Below are 16697 nucleotides of genomic sequence, written 5' to 3'. Positions count from 1 at the left end.
CAAACATTTGAATGTGGTTGCAAAGTCTTCAGTTTCAGATTCCTCTGATTTGCGTATAATTTAAATACACGTGGTGGTTATCTGTAACATTCAAATGATGAAACCTTTCCCATGTTTTTGATTATGCAAATCATACTTTTTTATTTTTTATTTTTTTTATTTTTTAGTAGACCATATTTTATCGTTGCTATTGATTTTGACTAATTTTATATTTTATATTTGAAGCCAATGAAAGTCAAATTACCCCTTACTTAGTAGCAATTCATCATGCAATTTTTGCTTTTACTCTAGTTTTTACGTATAAATGTGCATAACATGCAGTTTGTGACTAAACAAACAAATCAATCATTAGGGTATATTTATATATTGAAGCTTATTGTATCAAACTTCCTGCTTCTTTCGGATTAACTCTCGGCTTCTTGACGTAACTAACAAATTCACTTTTTGACAGGGGGAGGAGACAAATGACGTAAAGGTTGGCGGGCTGCAGCCAATCAATGAGCGAGAACCCTGAGTTCCCTATACCTTACTGAGTCCTGTTCAGTTAACTGAATAATACCCCCCAAGGCAACTTCACAGCATGGACATCCTGACAATACAAATCATGTGTAAAACAGTAAAGGTGCATAATTATTGTGCTTAGAAAGAAAGTTAAAGAAACATTCATGCCAGTTTCAAAAGCACATCGCTAAACTGGTACACTGGTCTAATCATGTTACAGCACCAACAATCAATTGTCTTCTCTGGTTTATCCTGTAAAGGGTTTAACGGGACTGGAGTCAATCCCAGTTCACAGTGGGTGACAGGCTGTATACAATATATATGAATACAGAAAGTTTGGAGCAAGTCTTCAAGCAAATCTTCTTTTATACTTTAATGATATTTATCTGTTCTCTCTCTCTAGAGCTGCACAAGTATCATGAAAAATTATTACTTTCAGAACCTGAATGAGGTTTATTATGTAGCCCCCGAAGTCCCAAAAAGTAAAAAAATATATATATTGTGCGCACATGATATTAACTTGACAAAAAGATATTATGTTGTTCCCACAAGTTAATATCTTGTCGTACAAGGTAATTTAACACATGGCAGCAGCACATGATCCCCATAAGTTTACCCAACTAACAGACTTGATCAGTGTTGTTCATACTAAACAAGGATAGTTACTTATAAAGAAATAATGAAGTCATTTATATTTCCTTTACATTTTAATGATGTTTTTATGCATTTTAATTCACAGCCGCATGAATGTTGGGAGGAAATACAGCTGTCAGAAAGGCCTGTTTCTGGATCGTGTGTTGATCAGTCCCAAGACAGAGAAGGCGCTGGCTGCTGCCGTCACCAAACTGATGGCCCCAATGGCCCGTGTAGCCTGTGGAGACAAGGAGAGGAAGAGGAGGTGGACTGAGGACCATTAGGAAACAGGAGATGTTAGAACAAAGGGCTTCTTTTTTTTTTTTTCAGATTATTTAGGTTGTCTGTTGACGATGAAAGGAGTTGGACAAAGTGTATCAACTAGCCAATGAGTCTCGTAAATAAAATAAAAAAGCACAGTAAAGACAATTTATCATGTACTGGATCTCAAACATCTACCAACTTGTTCCTATATGAAACAAGCCACCCAGGCTAACTGGTTAACTAAATACTTACAGTTAAGCTTATTTTGATAAAAAAAAAAAAAAAATGGGTATGGAAAAAAATGAACTCACTCCAAGTTAAGAAGAATAAAACTGCGTCCCTAACATTTTGATTCATAATTTCATGTCAGCTATAGTAATAAAGAGTGAGGTTGGGACCTGCTCTTAGCGTAAAATGTCTTGAGATAACTTTTGTTATGAATTGGCGCTATACAAATAAGGATTGATCGACTGAAAGAGAAAGAGAAAGTAACAATCATAAGCTTTTGATTATCATGCAAATCGTTATTCCCAGGCAACCACACAATGACATATCAGAAAAATAGTTTGAAACCATACGGAGTAATAAAATTAACACAGGCAATTAGAATTTAAATATTGTGAGATTTATTTACGTTAAAGATTACTTTAATTTACCACTGTGGTAAATAATTTGTCTTGTTTAAATGTCTTAGAACATATACTTCTATAGCACAACAATGACAGTAGTGACATTTGTGGTCACTCACTGTGGTATTTTGAGTAAAAAGTGTGTTTTGCCCTGATGACACATGAGACAGAAACAAAACAAACAATGAGAGACCTGCTCGGACACCCCCTCCCCGTAGCGCAGGAGGGTAACAAAGTGCTCGCAGTTGCTCCCCAGCAGGTCATAGGACACCTCCTGGCCGATGAGGACCTGCGATCGCTGGATGATCTCACTGATGGGTAGAGGTGTGTGGTTGTGGTCGTACTTGTTGTTTACACGGTATGAGTCACTCCCCACCACCTCCTTCAGCAGCTGCATGCGCACCACCGCCTTCCGGCTAAAGACGGACTTCACGCTGGACATGGCGGCTGCGGGGCTCTCATCTGGGGAGGAGTTAAACAAAAATTGTTTTGAAAACATACTTAAGGATCTGGGACCTAGAATGTTGCAGGTTAGGGTGAACATGTTGAAAATGTATAAAGAGGAAATGTACAACAAACAGTTCATACAGACACTTCATGCAGAATCTGAGCCAAAGACAACAAAGTATTTCATCATCCTTTGAAAAGTCAAAACTGAACTACCAGTACTTTCAAATAAAAGGGAATATACAATTTGAAACTAGATTTACTTCAGTAAAAAGTACCCAAGTATAAAGTGTTTTAGATCAAATCTTATAATGATATTTAATGTGAAATAACAGTCGCAAGCCCAAAACTGAACTTTCAATCAAAAATCTGACTCCATCATACTTAAAATATGAAGACTGATATTCAGATTTTCCATCTAAATCTGTTTAATTTTTTAATTAATAGCATGTTCCATGTGAAAGTCATACTCTCCAAATCACTGAGTAAACAACAACAAACAAGCGAAATATGGAGCATTTTCATATCTTCAGTTTTGCTTGGGAGAAAATCAATCTTATTGGTATCCAGGTTACTGAATGAAAACACAACGTAGCTTAACCTAAAGCAAGGGGTTCTGGTCTTGACTGGGATAGACTTCATTTCAGAAAAAGTCAGCAAACACACGCACATCACTTATTTAGGTGCTGAATCGTAAAAAAAAATCACTAGATATGATGCACAAAGACTCGCAACACTATGGCTCCCAAATATGTACTTATCTATTGTCGGATCAATACGCTAAAACAATTATTAAAGCCCATTTCCAAACGTACAAATAAATGTTTATTGTCCGACAATATTTTATCCAATAGTCAGGTTTTAGGAAAAACAAAGTACAACCACAGCAGCTTTAAAGGCAGTGATTTCATTAAGTCATGGACAATACGGATTACTGTGCAGCCCTTTTCATTGACTTGTCGCAGGCCTTCGATACTTTTGACAATGTAATTATGAAACACAGACTACATAGTCTTGGACAGTTTGAACAATTTGGCTGTTGGCTTGGAATAAAAAAAAAAAGAAAAAAAAAAGGTAACAGTGTGTGCAGGCTGCAGGTATAACCTATACATTTCTTACAATAATAAGTCTTGGGACTACAGTTATTTTCATTTTATATTGACATTATCGTTCAAAGTGTTCTTTTTTGGGGGCATTTTGTGTCCGTATTGGAGAGATAAGACAGTGGATAGAGTCGGGAATTAGGGATAAAACGAGAGTGTGGAATGACATGCCAGAAAAGAGCCACAGGTCTGACTCGAACCCGGGCCGCCCACTTGGAGGACTACAGCCTCCATAGCCTCCAAACTAACCATTGGCCACCAGCATCCCCATTCATAGTGTTCTTAATACAAATTTTCATTTTCATATGCAGATGATACTGTTGTTTATTGCTCCGCTCCTATACAGCATCGGGCTCTCTATCTTTTAAAAGAGACCTTTGATGCTGTACAGGATACTTTTCGTGAGCTACGTTGATTTTTAGTGCTGATTAAAACGAAACTCATTCAGTTTACAAACTCAAAGAAAAGGCCACAGAACCTGCCTTCTATTATTAGGTTTGAGGGTGACGTGATTGAAGATACGTGATTTGTATCTTCTTATAAATATATTTTATTCTTTATTGAGGATTTGCTGTCTTTTAAGCTTTATCTTCTGCAGTTCACAAAGAAGTTACACTTACAGCTGGGTCTTTATTTCAGAGATAAGTCATGACTTTTAAACCCCCAAAACTTATTTTATTGTACTCCACTACGGTGATGTTCTATGCATGCATCTTTTCAATTTCCTAAAACTTTGGATACTGTGTATCATGGAGCATTGAGGTACTTCACAAATCTCAACGCCCTAACTCATCATCATTGATCTTGATTTATAAGGCAATACTTAACCTGCTTCCCTCATACATGTGTTATTTTATTTATGGGAAAAATGTTGGAAGTTACAGTCTTGGCTCTGCAACGCTGTCTCAAAACTTGTTATCTGCTCCTAAAGTGTGTTTGAAACGGGGACATTAAGTTTCAGGTATGCTGCTCCTGCAGGTTGGAATCTGCTGCAGCAGGATTTGGGTCAGTCTCTTTAAATAATTTAAAAAGAAGATTGAAGGTGTTGGAGGAAGATGGAGGAAGTCTGGTCTGTGACCATGGATATATTGACCTGTGTGTTGTAAATATTTACATGACTTACTGAATGTCTGTAACGTTGATAAAATGTGTTGCTGCCAGTCTTGGTCAGGACACTCTTGAAAAAGAGATTCTTAATCTCAGTGAGGTTTTCCCTGGTTAAATCAACTTTAAATAAAATAAATTAATAATTATAAGTTGTTCAATGAAAAGGCATCTGATTATACATCTCACATTAGTTTGAATGAATCATCAGGACAAAGTGTGTCAAAATAAACCTCTGTTGTCTGAGATAACACTTATAATCAATATGACTATTAATATTATTATTATTATTATTAGTAGTAGTAGTAGCAAAGCTTTGCTTGGCCGATTTTTAGATGTCAATAGCTGTTTCTTACTGACCGACAGGAGTTAAGTTGATTATATAACCATCGCCCAGATAGAGAGCCCAGTGCTGATAGGCTGGTCTGAAGATCTCAATGAGGTCACCAGGCTGGGGGTCACCAGAGGGGTCAGAAAGGTCAGGGTCATTAGAGGCCATCTGCAATCATGCCGAGAGAGAGAGATACGAAAACATCATTATTCATTTTTTTTTTACCACTGTACAGTCAACAAACATCCAACTCCAAAACTGTAATCAATTCAAATCTTACTTTTCTATTAACGCTTCAGTTGTCAGATGAATTGTCATAATGGTTTCAGTTTTACCATTTAGGTGACCTGTGAATGTACCCTTAAAATCACCATGGAGGACATTGATACTCCAACATTACACATCCACAATATCCTGTCATTAATACCAGGCACAATATTAAATGTCATGTTACTAACAACCTTTCAGTCAACTTACAGTAGATGTTTGTTGTTGCTTATCCATCCCACATCATGCTTCCACAAATTCTAAGAAGAAAACAAAACAGATAGGAAAAAAACAAACAACAAAGCTACTTTTAGCAGAAATGACTTAATTCTCAGTGATAGAGAATGCTGGATAGGATGGTACAATGTAAAGGCAATCCATACACACACAGACAGACAATACACACCAGCTCACACACAGACAATACACACGAGCACCTGTGCTGCTTACAAAAGCGTCAACACAATGAGGAAGCTGACAGAAAAATAGTTTGAGCCCAGGTTATTTCAGATAGAAAATAAACATCCATAAATAGTTAAATAAACCAATGTTTCAACTTCCACAACTTATTTTTAAATACATGACCTTGAATAATCTAATGATACATATAAATTATTAAAATGTATATTTTGTGTGTATTAAAGGAAGGCTAAGAATGTAGCTCTGATCAAAATAACACAGGGTCGGGATGTAATCTATATCTGCCCAGGAGAGCAATTAGTGATTCCATCTTATCAATTATATATGATGCACAAGCCATGATGAAAAAAGAAAGCTACAACACCAAGACCTAATCAGGGGGTCACTGAGATGCTACTAACATGAAAACATACACATAATATAATTATTCAACCATAAAGATTAGTGTCATAACGTATATGTTATAATGCTCTATAAACATCATCTGTATCTTAATACACAAAACCCTTTCTAGAAATAATATATAAAATGAAACTATAGATTCATTAGACATCTCTAAAGTTCTTTAAAATAATGATTTGGTGTTGGCGTAATGACATCAGAGGCCATATAAGAGTGATACTTACTCGAACACCAGCAGCTTTTTCTTCCTCACCATTTTAATTCTCCATCATAAATCCGCACATAACCGTGGAAAAAATCCAGTTCGAAAAGAAATAAAAGCAAGAGATTGAGTTTCCAATTCTCGAGATGATTAAAAAGGTCGTAAAATATTCCAAAAGCCAAACCAGTAGCTGGGGGTCCTGGTGGAGGTATTTCAGTGTCGCTGCTCTGAGTGATGACAGTTTCACACTGTTGCTAAGGTCACCCGGGCACTATACACCCACAGAGAGGCATTGTCCCATTCACAGGCAGCCACACTGCTCCTCTGAATAAGAGGTATTGTGAGCTTGGAAAGACAACACATAAAGAAGAGTTATTTCATTGAATAGCCATCGGATCTCTGTGCTTGTGGAGGTTACATTAGTAAAGAAGACAATATGTTCATATATTCTCAATTTGAACTTGTAATGTGAATGGTTTCTTCAAAATGTGTATTTTATTCAAATTAAGATCCTATTCTTCACTTTCAAACCTTGCTCAGTATCTCATTATGGGGAAGCGCCACCTGACTTGACCAGTCACTGAAGATCCACTACCACAGTGTCTGTTAGGGGACAGACCTCTCATCTTTGTAGCACAGGCCAACCCGTCCCCCTTAATAACCACTCCTTACATTCACTCTGCATCCTCCCTCCCTTGAAGCTCACACAGCTCCTCAGCCATCCTGACATTGGATTACCACTGTCACAAAACAAGGGAAAAAAAACATTTTTCAGGCTGGGCTTCCGTGTCATGGTTCGCCCGCACCTGTTCCCAGTCTTTCTGCCAGAGAAATTACCAAGTAAAGGTTGGCTTAAGGGTGTGTAGGTATAGCTATCAGATATTCAAGCTGTGGCTTGGTGACTCGAAAAAAAGGCGTGAAAATGTGGAGTCACAGAGTCACTCATGTTCTGTTTGACTTCCCACTCAGTTTTAGGACAATTTGCTGTGTTGACCGCATCATAGTGGATAACAGTAGGCTATCCTAAAACAGAGAAAACTTGAAGTTAGAGCACATCAGACAGCCTATTCAAATATAACAGTCCAGCCTAATATCAATGTATATAGGCCTACCTCATAATTCTAATTGATTTTAGCAGCTCTTGCTACACAAATCCTTCAAACTAATAAGAAATGATTGTAATTTGCACTCAAAAGTTTATGGGAAGTGTTTCCCAACTCTTTCTGTAATGTGAGGATGAAACTCAATATCAATATAACTTGTTGCTGCTGTTTACATGCAAATTCAAATAAGCCACAACACAATTAAATGTGTAGCAGCCACGTTGTTTTACAATTATTTATTCTTCTATAAGTGTAAAATCTCAGTTTCCCTGTATGCCTGCGAGTGCTGCATGACGAAACCAAATTATTTATTTGTTCAAAATATGTGTTATTATCCTTAAACTCCATGTGGTCACAACATGACAAGTTAATGTGCAGTCAAAACTTTTTCCAAAATCAAAAACACAAATCAAACATACCTCTCTGATGTTGTGAAGTTGGGACCCGCAGACTGTAAATAATTGTACATATTTAGTCAGTAGTTGTTTGTATTCGGAGCGAGCAAGCGCAACAAATAAACCCCAGCCCAGCAGGTTGCGCTAATATCCCTCAAGCACCAGAAAACAAAACAAAAAAAAATCAGACGAAGAAGAAGTTACCGGGGAAAAGAATGACGTCAAAGTCTGCGACGGGGCAAGCTGCACGTGTTGATTTCATGGACGTTTAACTGCGCCACGATCAGACTGAGTGTGTTATTTCTGTGTAATAGCTCAGTTTTAAACCCAGAAAAAAAAACATGGGGAAGAAACTTAAAGTCGGAAAGACCCGAAAGGATAAATTCTACCACCTTGCCAAAGAAACAGGTAAGTGTGCCAAGTCTAGAGTAAAATTAACAAGTTTTGAGACCTCACGCGTTGAAGCTACACAGTAGAAGACTCTCAGTTGATGTTGCTCATCTGATCAAATGTCTAATCACATGTTTGTCTTCGACAGGTTATCGCTCTCGGTCCTCCTTCAAACTCATCCAGCTCAACCGTAAATTCCAGTTTCTGCAGAAAGCCAGAGCTCTGGTGGACCTGTGTGCAGCTCCTGGAGGATGGTGAGCTCAGTTTTAACATGTTCACTCATCATGTCGATGGTTTAATTCTGCAGGGTGTTTAAAAACATTTATTTTGTTTGTTTAATCAACCCTGGGTTTGTTAGTTTTGTTATTGAAAATGCACTTGCGATTGCTTATATGTTATCTGGACACTTGGAGTTGTATCAGATCTACAGGATAGAAGCAGGAACCTGAGATGAGATGATGATGAGATTCAACTTGTCATCACACATGTACAAGTATAGAGTAACGAAATGAGGTTTGGCATCTCACCAGAAGTGCAAATAAGCAGAAAGTGCAAGAATCTGTGCTATGTACAAGTAATTACAAAATGTACAGATGTAGACTAAAAAAAAAAAGAAGTGAATTATTGGGTATATATATGGATGGATTAATGGGATGCTATAAATATAAATAAATGCTATAAATATAAGTATATTCTTCAGATTATAATATACAGATTAAGGTGCAGTGCTATACTAGATTACAGATGATATACAGAATATGGACATATTGTACAGGTCGATAACTTATTGAGGTGATATAAGGGGGGCCGAGTTCCTGGACAACCTGACCAGAATTGTATTATACTGTCATTAAACTGACACGATTTAACCTTCAATTTCAATCAATCAATTTTTATTTGTGTAGCGTCAACTCATAACAAGTGTTATATCGAGACACTTTACAAAAAGCAGGTAAAATACTTTACTCTTTGTCTGTTAACATTACAAAAGAGCAGGTAAAAAGACCTTACTCATTCTGATGTTACAAAAAGCAGGTAAAATACCTTACTTATTGCAGTATTACGAAGATCAGGCGTAGCCATCATGAGCACTTTAGCAAAGCAGCAAAAGTTACAGTGGTAAGAAAAAAAACTGCCTTATTAAAAGGCAGAAATCTTCGTCTGGATCCCCGGCTCATGACGAAACAGCCTTCACAGGCCTAGACTGCGCCGGGCTTGGAAAGGGATAGGGGGAGAGATGGGATAAGATGCAGGAAGAGGGATAGGGAGCAAGGGGGTGGGGGGAGGCAAGCCGTCCATCAACAATCCGGTGGGGAGGGGGTTGAATTTGAATAAAGGATTCAAAGTAATGTGAACTACTGATGAGCTTTTCTGTGGCCTCAGCACCATGAGAATGGTTTGGTTGGTTGCACTGCATCTTCAAAGGTTTTATACTAACGCACAGATGTCCTCTACCTGCCTTGACCAATAAATATTTACCTGGAACCAAAACCATTTAATTTTATTTAAACTTTATTCTGCTTTTCCTCGGTGCTGTAATGCAAGTGTAAGCTTTGGAGTTATTAGATGTAAGTGCACCATTGCCATAATATCCTGGATTTATCTGTCTAGAGAGGCAGATCAGCAACATGTTGTGGAATACAGCTGGCACAAAGAATAAACCTGTACTAAAATGTTTTTTACAGGTTGCAGGTGGCGTCCAAATTTATGCCTGTATCAAGTCTCATCATTGGTGAGTTTAATGTCATTCATATGAACATGTCAAGATTCATTCTTTGTCTGTTTAAGCATTTAGATTAAGTTGTTTTGCGTTTTTTGGTTAGTTATGGAAATTACAATTTTAAAGGAGCACTATGTAATCTGATCTGTAGTGTTATACATTGCTACTGCAGTCCCAATTCAAAACTTTGGAGAGAGCCGTCTCCCCCGCCCCCTCCTCCCTAGAATAGATGCATACACAGATTACCATGTCGCAGACACCGATGCTTCTGTGTAGCCAGCTGCAGACTGCATCAGTCTCGAAACCTTTCTCCATTTTCAAAGGCCTCTCCAATACTTATCCTAGTTTTACAAAGTTTGTCGTCGTGGAGGGAAATAGAAACAAGGCTGTGGGGGTGCCTTCAAGCCGCAGACCTTCTCCGGTCAAAACAAATAGACCATTCTGGAAACTTAGGAGGAGGACACAGTGCCTGCTGCATAGTTGTTAGAGAAGCCAGCACTTCAGCGTAGTATGTTTCCTTAATGTCTGATGATGAAGTCATTTTATGATTAAGTAGATATCGCTCATATTGCTCCTTTTTTTAAAATGTGAGATACGTTTTCTAAATAATGTTTTCTCCTGTCAGGTGTTGACCTGGTGCCCATCAAGGCCATCCCCAATGTGGTGGCACTGCAAGAAGACATCACTACAGATAAATGTAGACAGGTGAGGCAGTGCTCTGTTATGTTGTGCGTCTACCAATATTCACAGGATAACTAACTCAATAACCTGGTAGTTGTCGTTGACAGCTTTATTTTCCCAAACTATAAAATAGACCTCAACATGGATTTTTAAACTCTGTTTCCTGGCTCTCCTTTATGCAGGCTTTACGAAAAGAGCTACACACTTGGAAGGTTGATGTTGTGTTGAATGATGGAGCCCCGAATGTGGGAGCCAACTGGTCACATGACGCCTTTTCCCAAGGTGGGTGTCAAAGCAAATGTTTTGAGACGTTATATATAAATATTCAGTCGCATGTTGGAACACCTTGCACATCCTATAACCTTTTGCCCCACAGCAAAACCATGATGTAATTAGACAACAGTACTATGTGTCAGCAACTATCATTGATGTGTGTATAATTTCTACCTAATCATTATTCCTCTAATATGCTTGTGTTCCCTTCTCATCCAGGAGTAGTTTTTTTTTTTTAAGGGCAAATATTATAACCACACTTTTTGAAACATCTGCATCCCTTCTCATCCCCAGCTCATTTGACCCTCATGGCCCTGAAGTTGGCCGTTGAGTTTCTGAACAAAGGTGGCACCTTTGTTACAAAGGTCTTCCGCTCCAAAGACTACCAGCCACTGCTTTGGATCTTCCAGCAGTTCTTCAAAAAGGTGCAGGCCACCAAGCCGCAGGCCTCCAGGAACGAGTCCGCCGAGATCTTTGTCATCTGTCAGGGTCAGTGCCAGCGGCAGATTACAGCGATGTGATGAAACTTTTTTTATGCTGCGTGCATATGATACTATTTTCTTATCCCCACTTAGGTTTTCTTGCGCCAGACAAAATTGATGGCAAGTTCTTTGACCCCAAACATGCGTTCAAAGAGGTGGAGGTGCAGGCCAAAACTGTGAGGGAGCTGATTCCTGTCAAGAAGCCCAAGGTGTGTGCACTGGGTGGAATAAAGGGAATAAAACTTGAAGTTAACTGATTAATCACAATAAGAACACACAACACAACTTCCCAATGATTTGCTAAGACACACACACACACACACACACACACACACATCATATAATTTGTAATCATGTTGGTATGGACCCAGCTCACTTACGTTGTAATGTATACTTATGACCCCCAAATGTTGCATCCATAACTGATGAATAAGCTGCTCCTCTGTTTCAGGCGGAGGGATACGCAGACGGTGAGCTGACGCTCTATCACAGTTTCACGGTGACCGCTTTTCTGAAAGCCGAAAACGCTGTGGACTTCCTGTCGAAAGCCAGTGAGGTGAGGTCCCTGTTCTACTTAAAGTTCTTCAAAGAATGATGCTGAAGGCCCTCACATTTTCTGCTGTGTCCAAGAGAATGCAGTTCAATAACAATTGTTGCAGATTAATCCGATAACTCGTTCACGATTAAATACAATTGATCTGATTATGACACTACAGTCCACAACATCAACCTTAGGGAAACCAACCCTTTGTCGCTATTCTCATTCTGTTGTCTTCACTCAGATCGCCTTTGACAACCCACAACTGGAGTCTCACCCGGCCACTAGCGCTGAGGTAAAGGAGTGTTGTCGTGACATCAAAGTATTGGGTCGCAAAGAGCTCCGGTACGTCTTTTCACTCCCAACTGAGGTTTCTACATACGCAAATCCCTGTTGGTGCTCTCTTTAAATGAACAAAATCAGATAACGTTTTAGTGACTCAATCATCATTGTGTGTATTCTTCTTTCCTCCATCCTTACCTCTTCAGTTTGCTGCTGAGCTGGAGGTCCAAGCTGAGGAGATTTGTGACCAAAAGACTCAAGATGGAGTCCAAACAGCCGGACCAGGACATCAAGTAAAGTCTTAGAAACACATGAACAAAAAGAGAACTTAAGATGATCATCTATGTCTGCCAGATTGTGTCATGGCAGATTGAATAAATGCCTTTGCTTTCTTTTTAGCCTAAGTTCTGATGAAGCAGAGGGCGATTCAGATGACGAACCGGAGAAGAAGAAAGAGGAGGAGATGGACGAGGAACAGGAAGAGGAAGAAATGGAGAAGAAACTAGCGGAGCTGAAAGCGGAGGAGGTGGCAGAGCTAAAAAGGTTTGACAGGATTACAACTTTTTTTCTAATCGACATTAATACAAATTTAATTTTGCCTGGATTTTCAGCTTCTACTTATTCTACGTGTTTGCAGAATATCATTGTAGTTTCTAATCCTAAATTCTAACTTGGGGTGGGGGGGATACATCTCAGTTTCTGAAGTTTTGTATTGCTGATGGATGGAGGAACACTTTTGCTGTCATTGACCTCTTACCATCTTCCTAAAATGTCAAAAAATTTCAACTGGCTGGTTTGACATTTTCTGAGACATTTGGTGTAACCGTGATGCTCCTACAGGAAGAAGAGGAAGCTGCTGAAGGAGCGGCGGAAGCAGAGGGAGAGGGTGGAGCTGAAGATGGACCTCCCTGGTGTCTCCATCGCAGATACCAACGATTCATCCATGTTCTCTCTCGCCACCATCAAGAAGCAACAGGTGAAGAGTGCACACAGATACCTCACACAATCACAAGCGCAAAGACACACCAAGTTGATGCCACAGAAATAAATGGTTCTTGATATCGGGGGTTAAACAAGATTAGAATGTGCAGGGGAAATATACAGTCAGTGGGGTTAACACTGGTCTCATGAAACAGCTCCTGGACATCTCCTCAATGCTTATGTTGCTTTGGTTTTCTCCTCTCTCCATCAGGCGCTGGTTGACATATCCAAGGGGGACATGCAGGCTGCAGACGCCCTAGTAGAAGGAGACGACGACCTTCACCTGTCTGATGAGGAGGAGGATGACGACGAGGCAGACAAAATGTCTCTAGCTTCTGATTTAGATGATGAGGACTTGGAAGAGATTGAGCAGAGACAGGAAGAGCTAGAGAAAAAAGCACCAAAGAAGTAATTGGCTGGTTAAACGAATGGTTTTGTTGATATTTTTGTTCAAGATTTCCTTATGTAGTTTTTTGTAATCTGTTTATTTATGTTTCCCAGAGTAAGGTTCGATGAAGAAGAAGAAGAGGAGGACGGGCAGGAGAGCGGCTTGCTGGTGGAACTAGAGGGAAAGGATGAGAAGAAAGAACGAGAGACAAACCTGTGGTTCAGCAAGGTTTGTGTAGAATTCCACCTATAACGTAATATTTACAATTTTTAAACTGATTGCAGCACAAATTTGTTTAATCTTCATTTCTGTTGCTGACCTCTACTCTGCATTACCTGCAGAAAGTCTAATTACTGTGAAACATTTAACCATGTCTTCTTTCACTCTGTAGGGCATCTTCTCTGAGATTGATCTGGAAGGGGACGCAGAATGTGAGCTCCAACAGACCGAGTGGCTTCTGAACAAAAAAAAAGGTAACAAATTCCTCTGACATTTATTCACAGATGTTGCTGAAAGTCCTTTCTTTTTAAAAAATGGATTTCAAGGAGTCCTCAAAAATGCTTTAAAAAAACAAGAAGAGTTTAAAATGACAGTACTAAAGTATCCCCTTGGACTGACAAAGTATTTTCAATTTTGGAAACCTTTTATAGAAAAAAGCAAAAAGAGGAAAGCTGATGATATAGAAGAGAAGGAGGAGGAGCAGGCTGCTCTGCCAGTGGAGGAAAAGGCGGTGCCTTCACAGGAAGTTGCAGAGAGTGACAGCGACTCAGATGACAGCAGCGATGATGAGCAGTAATACCTTCTATGCTGTTTTTATGTTCTGAATAATGTATAAGGAATCCAATGTTACAACACTATAATATAATTGACATCCAAACTACTGAACACAATAATACATGAACATATATTGCTGCTTGTTCCAGGGAGATTAGCAGGATAAAGCAGGCCAGCGGGGCTGGTGGGATTTCAGGACTGGCTGATGACGATGACCTTCAGGTTGTTCCTGTAGAGAGCATGAGTGAGTATGAGAAACACATTTTTATTTTTTTTATGAATTGACGTTTTGCTGATGATTTCCATTCTAACTATTTACTTTGGAATCGCAAATGCATGCATTTCTTAGAATTGATGTATACAAATAAAAAAGCATCGACTGGAAGGTTATATTAGTAAGAAAGAGGAATATTCACTTCTGTGCTATTCAGGTAAGAAAGCAAGAATCCTGGATGCAGAAGGCCTGGCACTGGGAGCTCAGATCGCTACGTCTAAGAAGAGAGCCAGGGACCTGATGGACGGCTCCTTTCACAGGTTGGCATGTGCATAAGACAAAGTGTCATCTCACAACTTCATAAATAATGTCAAAGGAGGAGGATGATGATGTTTTGTATCGACTAAAACAAATCCATTGTCAAAATAAATATAACAGCTACATTAGATGAGACACAGAGTAACACTGTTAAACCTCCTACCAAATCCTGCAGCTTTAAATACCTTCTAGTGCAGCAATGTGATGGATAGTGAAAATATACTGAATTTGCATTCAAAGATGTACATCCTTTATGGATAAGCAATAAGAGAAATATAGATTAAAAAGCACAAGGAAGGCCTTTTAAAAATAAAAAATTAAAGTTGCTAAATATCTTCTGAGCATGTTAGCTCTAATGTTTTGATCACTGATTGTGTATTTTACACATAATCAGACACAGCATTAGTTTTGATAACCAAAATAATTTCTCTAAAAAAAATCAGATTGAGAGTTCTATGAATTACAATTTTAAAAAAAAAAGGTACATTTTGGTACATAAACAATACACATACATAACATAAGTATGTACCTGTACAGTAAGCTGACTGTGTGCTCCTTCAGGTTTGCTAGCTCTGAGGAGCAGTGGGATGTACCCGAGTGGTTCCTGGTCGATGAGCGGAAACACAGGAAGAAGCCGGTGCCGGTCACCAAAGAGATGGTGGAGGAGTTCAAACAAAAATGGAAGGAGATCGATGCCCGACCCATCAAACGCGTCGCAGAGGCCAAAGCCAGGAAGAAGAGAAGGGTAAGATCAGGGGAAAGTCCTGTGGTGGTGGTGGTGCAGCTGCATGATGATGACATGAAACAAAAGAAAGTTGAAGAAATTTAAGTGAAAAAGGACGAGACGTTGACTGTACCAAAATTTGCTTTCATGGCTTTTGTGGATCTGAACTGGTTTGTTTCTTTGTGGTATTTCCAGATGCTGAAGAAGATGGAGCAGGCTAAAAAGAAAGCAGAGGCAGTCGTAAACACAGTGGACATCTCAGAGAGGGAGAAGACGGCTCAGCTGAAGAGGTATGATGTCACACCTGCGGGGGTTGGAGCTGAAACCTCAAATTTTGATCAAATGCATTTCTTTACTGTAGATAATATCATTTAATCATTTCTGTTCTTGTCCATTCATCAGTATCTACAAGAAAGCCGGCATCGGGAAGGAGAAGAGAGAAGTTACCTATGTTGTGAGCAAAAAGGGAGCTGGCAAGAAAGTGAGGCGGCCCGCTGGTGTCAAGGGACAATTCAAGGTTGTGGACAGTCGCATGAAGAAAGACATGCGCGGAATGCAGAGGAAGGAGCAACATGGTAAAGGTGGAAAAGGCAGAGGAGGACAGTCCAAGGGTGGCAGAGGAGGGATGAAAGGCGGTAAAGGGCGAAGAGGAAGATAGATTTGAATCTGTAACTCTCTCACTGTCCTGCCTTTCTGTTGTTACACACTGCCTGGTCTCATGTATGCATTTAAGGAGCTTTGTGAGCTAAGATGCCTGCAACAGTTTGAGCTCCTTCATCAGGTACAGAGACCAAGATGAAGACGTGGATGCCCAATATAAGCAACCTCTGCTGAGGTCCCTCAAACTCATGGACAGTTCAATGTTCTGAGGTTTTTTTTAGATACTGGTGGTCTGTACACATCTTTCTGAAGATGTAGATTATTATTATTATTTGCCTTGACCTCTGAGTGAACATTTGAAATATAAATTACAGTAAATCAAATTTAAAGTTGTAACCATGAATGTTTTCTCCAGAAATGTTGGTATTAATATTGTAAATATTATATACACTTCTTTCCAATAAATATGTTGTCAATTGTTGATTTATCGACGCATCAATTCAGTCCATGATTTGAAAAGAAAATGGTATG

At 39.2% G+C, this 16697-nt stretch overlaps 2 protein-coding genes across 4 annotated transcripts; one reads left to right on the top strand and one right to left on the bottom strand.

Moving 5' to 3' along the window:
• Positions 1-1189: 1189 nt before the first annotated feature.
• On the bottom strand, positions 1190-6577 carry plaat1 (phospholipase A and acyltransferase 1). 3 transcript variants are annotated; one of them, XM_065955850.1, is made up of 6 exons: positions 6326-6577; positions 5490-5539; positions 5293-5359; positions 5042-5180; positions 2221-2489; positions 1190-1372 (listed from the first exon to the last, which is right to left on the bottom strand). In XM_065955850.1, the coding sequence occupies exons 4-6, from the start codon at positions 5178-5180 to the stop codon at positions 1271-1273; spliced, it is 510 nt and encodes a 169-aa protein (XP_065811922.1). In that variant the 5' UTR covers positions 5293-5359; positions 5490-5539; positions 6326-6577; the 3' UTR covers positions 1190-1270. The 3 variants fall into 3 exon arrangements, with proteins under 3 accessions (XP_065811922.1, XP_020504312.1, XP_065811923.1); XM_020648656.3 differs by lacking the exon at positions 5293-5359 and having other exon boundaries at positions 6326-6569; XM_065955851.1 differs by lacking the exons at positions 5293-5359; positions 5490-5539 and having other exon boundaries at positions 6326-6576.
• A 1451-nt stretch (positions 6578-8028) lies between these two features.
• On the top strand, positions 8029-16647 carry ftsj3 (FtsJ RNA 2'-O-methyltransferase 3). Its single transcript, XM_020648622.3, has 21 exons — positions 8029-8209; positions 8340-8445; positions 9877-9923; positions 10537-10616; positions 10775-10874; positions 11160-11354; positions 11441-11556; positions 11799-11903; positions 12130-12230; positions 12374-12460; positions 12567-12710; positions 13008-13143; positions 13360-13556; positions 13650-13764; positions 13928-14009; positions 14187-14328; positions 14460-14554; positions 14742-14844; positions 15404-15587; positions 15762-15856; positions 15969-16647. The coding sequence occupies exons 1-21, from the start codon at positions 8143-8145 to the stop codon at positions 16222-16224; spliced, it is 2553 nt and encodes an 850-aa protein (XP_020504278.2). The 5' UTR covers positions 8029-8142; the 3' UTR covers positions 16225-16647.
• Positions 16648-16697: the final 50 nt, after the last annotated feature.

This window comes from Labrus bergylta, chromosome 6 (genome assembly GCF_963930695.1).
Source record: "Labrus bergylta chromosome 6, fLabBer1.1, whole genome shotgun sequence".
NCBI classification, from domain to species: domain Eukaryota; kingdom Metazoa; phylum Chordata; class Actinopteri; order Labriformes; family Labridae; genus Labrus; species Labrus bergylta.
This window is presented reverse-complemented; position numbering and strand designations above follow the sequence as displayed.